A 2,066-nucleotide genomic window follows, 5' to 3' on the forward strand; every position below is an offset into this window, starting at 1 on the left:
GGGTCCTAGAGATAATCAAGCACACGTAAACGTCTGTGGGAAGGAGACAGGTATCACAAACTGCTACAAGCGTCTGAACAACGTGCAAGCAAACTACTGACTCGTTCTTCCGACCTGCAGCTAGTGCGCTAGTCCCAGAGTCTACAGTGTCACAGTCGGATGATGATTCAGAGTCAGAGGTTTATGTGGCGAAAAAGCCCGAACCCACTATTTTTAATTTTCGGGAAGACTGGCTGCATGAATTCAGCTGGTTGAGGTACTGTAAGGAGACTAACTCCATGAAGTGAGCCGTGACATGTTAATAAATGAAATAGCGACGCCACTGCCGGTTGCTTTTAGAAGACAAGAGGCTGTAAATCAGAGCGCAGATGAGACAGAGATGCAACTTTGTTGCTAAGGAGGAACTACCCTTTACCCTCTTTAAGTATTGTTTTTAACTGTGAAATGACCAAAAGGTTACTAAGCACTTTGTTACTAAGAACATTTTTCATTTTGAATGTAGTCTGAAGGTATATATAAGGAATAAATATATACATATTGAAATATTTGTGCTGTCATGACAGTGATGGGGCTGGTTTACCTTCTATGTTGCATCTTCAAAAGTGCACAATACAATGTGACACTAAATTAGAAACAGCACATTGTCATTTCTGCTTTTGTTATCAAAGTATTTATTAGTAATACTGTGGAAATTAGTAGAAATGTGAATATTTGTTTAGCATGTTGATATTCGGTGTGTGCCCCTAAATTTTCTGGTTGCACCCCTAATATTTTTAGTTGGGGGCCACTGTGCTCCTAGTGAAAAAAGTTAGTCTGGAGCCCTGTAATTAGTGTTGTATAAACACATTTGGCAATGGCTTGAATTTAACAGACGTTCATTAATATTTATAATTAAGTAAATAATTAATAAAGTTACGCACTAAAGCTTTAATCCACAATACTGAACAACACAGCAACACAGCAGGGTTACAGGTGTGAGGTGTGAGTGTCCCCAAAGTGGCAGATTGTAGACCAACTGGCTCTTCCATGATTATGAGACGACCTGATGTGCAGAACAGATAATTACCTTAAAATATACAAATCAGAAATTTGATAAGAACTGATTAATTGTTTTAAATGTGTGATAATGTGTGCTAATTGTGATATATTTTTTCTGCAGTTCTCCGGAGCTAATCTTCACTTTGTTTTCCAGGTTGCAACAGCTAATTTAGCGTGGGCATCAGTTGCCATTCATCAAGTACAGGTGAGCAAACTAAACTGCAACATTTCACTAAAGACAAGGTGAAGCCTGCCGTTCCCACTTATTATGATCTTTGGTGCTCCTGTGTTTTTAACGGGGAAATCCACTGTGTACACAAACTGGTTGTCACTGGGCCCAGTCCAATCAAATGCTCCCCGAGGACGTCATTACACCCGAGTGATGTTTTCATATGAACAGCACCTCAGAGAAGCAGCGTCCCACTGCTGCACTGGCCACAGTGGACCTCTGAGCCTTCGCCACAGCACTACAGAACGCTGTGCTCCTGGGTTAGCTACTTGCTGCAAAACACTGTTGCTACTGAATCTCATTAAGTTGGCCCCCAGCCAAGTGTGTAGACAGCAAGTTGGCTTGTTTACAGTACGCACACGATGCCGTATGTGTTCTGTGAGAAATGTGTGATACATCTGGGTGCCGGGTCATCGCCATAAACTGTATATTAATGGACAAAGCATCCGGTTCGGCAAAGTGCTGCAAATGCGGAAGTGGCTTAAACCTGTTTTCTATCTGAATTCCAACAGGAGGCGACACGTGTGGTTGGAAAAGAATGTCGGTTTCTGTAGAAATCTATGAGGATGTAACCCACTTCTCACTTATTCTGTAAACATTTTCATAATGGGTTTATGGTCTCAGTCACTAGTTTTAAGTCTTCTGCAACATAGGCTGATTTTTAAATTGTGTTCTCGTTGATTTTAAAATTGTTGATAAAGCAGGGGGTGTTTTAGGGTGTGGCTATGAAGTGATTGCCAGTAAAAAAAAAAGTAACGTAGAGTGTAAGGGCTCCTCCCTCACTCCTCCCTCTCGTCTA

The 2,066-nt window shown here is 41.2% G+C and overlaps 1 protein-coding gene across 7 annotated transcripts in view; it reads left to right on the plus strand.

The window, feature by feature from the left end:
* pde10a (phosphodiesterase 10A) overlaps positions 1 to 2,066 on the plus strand; it is a 65,513-nt gene that overhangs the window by 52,245 nt on the left and 11,202 nt on the right. For all 7 annotated transcript variants that reach the window (XM_032541158.1, XM_032541156.1, XM_032541157.1 and 4 more), the window contains one exon: positions 1,193 to 1,243. In XM_032541158.1, coding sequence (XP_032397049.1) covers positions 1,193 to 1,243 — 51 coding nt within the window. The remainder of the gene's footprint in view (positions 1 to 1,192; positions 1,244 to 2,066) is intronic.

This window comes from Etheostoma spectabile, chromosome 17 (assembly GCF_008692095.1).
Source record: "Etheostoma spectabile isolate EspeVRDwgs_2016 chromosome 17, UIUC_Espe_1.0, whole genome shotgun sequence".
Classification (NCBI taxonomy): Eukaryota; Metazoa; Chordata; class Actinopteri; order Perciformes; family Percidae; genus Etheostoma; species Etheostoma spectabile.